The sequence below is a fragment of the Olea europaea genome, unplaced genomic scaffold (assembly GCF_002742605.1).
Source record: "Olea europaea var. sylvestris unplaced genomic scaffold, O_europaea_v1 scaffold21658, whole genome shotgun sequence".
NCBI classification, from domain to species: Eukaryota; Viridiplantae; Streptophyta; class Magnoliopsida; order Lamiales; family Oleaceae; genus Olea; species Olea europaea.
Window position 1 is genome coordinate 1 of NW_019239651.1, and position 1,820 is coordinate 1,820.

The following is a 1,820-nucleotide window of genomic DNA, read 5'->3' on the forward strand; positions in this document are numbered from 1 at the left end:
CGTTTGAGATATCTTTATTTCACTTATATTTTTGGATTTTAGAAAACAACTTTTTTCAGATTAAAAGAATGTTAATTTCTTCTTTCCATATTATTTGTACAAAAAAAAATTACATCTTAAAATATGTCGATGCATTTTATTATTTCAATTCATGTTTATAAGCAGTATATAGTTACGTCGCTCTTTAAATACATCAATCATTCATTTCTATCTATTTATAAAATTTTCTCAAAAATGAAGCTAGGAAAGAGACTTGGACAAGCTTTTTACGCAAGATTCACTAGCATATCTTCCATTCATCTAGTATATTGCTTCAAATTCGAAGACTTTCCAAGAGAAAAACATGCACACACAGAGTATACGATATTCCTTTTCTGTTGTAAAAATGGAAAGAATTGTGCTATTTGATTTTCTAAATGAAAGCTTTATTTTTCCTTCACAGCAGTAATATGGAAAGAATGAGCAGATGAAACACATTTGCCTTTTATCCACTAGGCTTGTAAAATTTCTCCACCATTTTCCTGTACTCTGCCGAAATAAAATTATGAAAAATTCAGATAAAACTCAATCATGGCTGCAAATTTCCAGGGGAAAAATTTGTCTAATTCATTGGTTAAAAACCATACCTTCTTGATTTCCCCATAGTGATGCTGCTTGTGTGTTGAGAGGTGAACTCGTGTTCGGCTCTACATTACAGCAGCACGTGAAAACTAAGTCGTGAAAACTAAGTCGAATAGTTACAGCAGCGTGATCAAGGGCAAAAAACTAGATGAATCGCACAAAATTACCTCCAAGCAAGCTCTGAATCGATAGCAGTATTGTTCTTACATCGTAGGCAGATGACCATTTATCCTGCGAAAAATGAAAAAAATAAATGTCAGATGCTCATTTCTCATATCGATAATTTTCCAATGAGATGAGTTGGAATGAGAAAATATGAATGGACTCCAATGCATATTGTAATCTCAGAAAGTTTTATGAATCGACATTTTATCCATTGCACGATAAGGTCTAATATTGCAAGCCAAACATACAATCACGGCCCTTTCAAAAAGTTTTCTAAACATAAGAGCATTTTTGATTCTTTGAATAAGTTACGCAATGTAGCTAGAAAATTGAGAAGATTATTATTTGATAATAACCTGTAATATGTCCAAGCATATGTTTCCGTGCATATCGAAGTTGGGATGAAAGCAGCTCGTCTCGAATTTGACCTTTGGAGGCTTGAAAGGGTAATCGGGAGGAAATGAAAGTGATAACTTGTATTCCGTCCCTTCGAATACTGTGTCTTTGCTGCCAATAATTGTTCCTTTCCAGTGGAATATATTGTCTTCCTCAGGGAAAGCTGATATTCCAGTATCTCCACTCATCTAAGATTCAAGAATTCAACAGTGAATCGGTATCAGTTAACTGAAAGTGCCCTAAAAGACGGGATTAGGGTGAATTAATCGAGTCGAGAATACTAAATATGCCTTTAAAGTAACGTGGTTCTTACCATTAGGGCCATCAGTTCAGATTGCAACCTGTTTATTGAATAAAAGGAAAAGATAAAAAGTCAGGATCAAAAATGGTTTTAGCGTATGAAATTCACCAATCAGGTTATATTAAGGAAAGAAAATTTGCTGAGAAAATAATCTCTCACTAATCAGAAAATTAAAGATTTCTTTAATTACATATATCAGTGAAAAACACAGATTAAGAAAATCACTTCAAACCCTAGAATTTAATTTATAATAAAGATAATTAATAGGTTCCATGAAGACAGTCCCAGTTCGAAATTGAACAAGCAGATCATATCATTATAAACCATGTAATTAAAT

The 1,820-nt window shown here is 32.8% G+C and overlaps 1 protein-coding gene across 1 annotated transcript; it reads right to left on the reverse strand.

Moving 5' to 3' along the window:
• Positions 1-259: 259 nt before the first annotated feature.
• LOC111380563 (ubiquitin-conjugating enzyme E2 20-like) lies at positions 260-1,637 on the reverse strand. Its single transcript, XM_023004166.1, has 5 exons — positions 1,496-1,637; positions 1,143-1,370; positions 789-852; positions 627-686; positions 260-528 (listed from the first exon to the last, which is right to left on the reverse strand). The coding sequence occupies exons 1-5, from the start codon at positions 1,505-1,507 to the stop codon at positions 485-487; spliced, it is 408 nt and encodes a 135-aa protein (XP_022859934.1). The 5' UTR covers positions 1,508-1,637; the 3' UTR covers positions 260-484.
• Between the last annotated feature and the right edge of the window lie 183 nt (positions 1,638-1,820).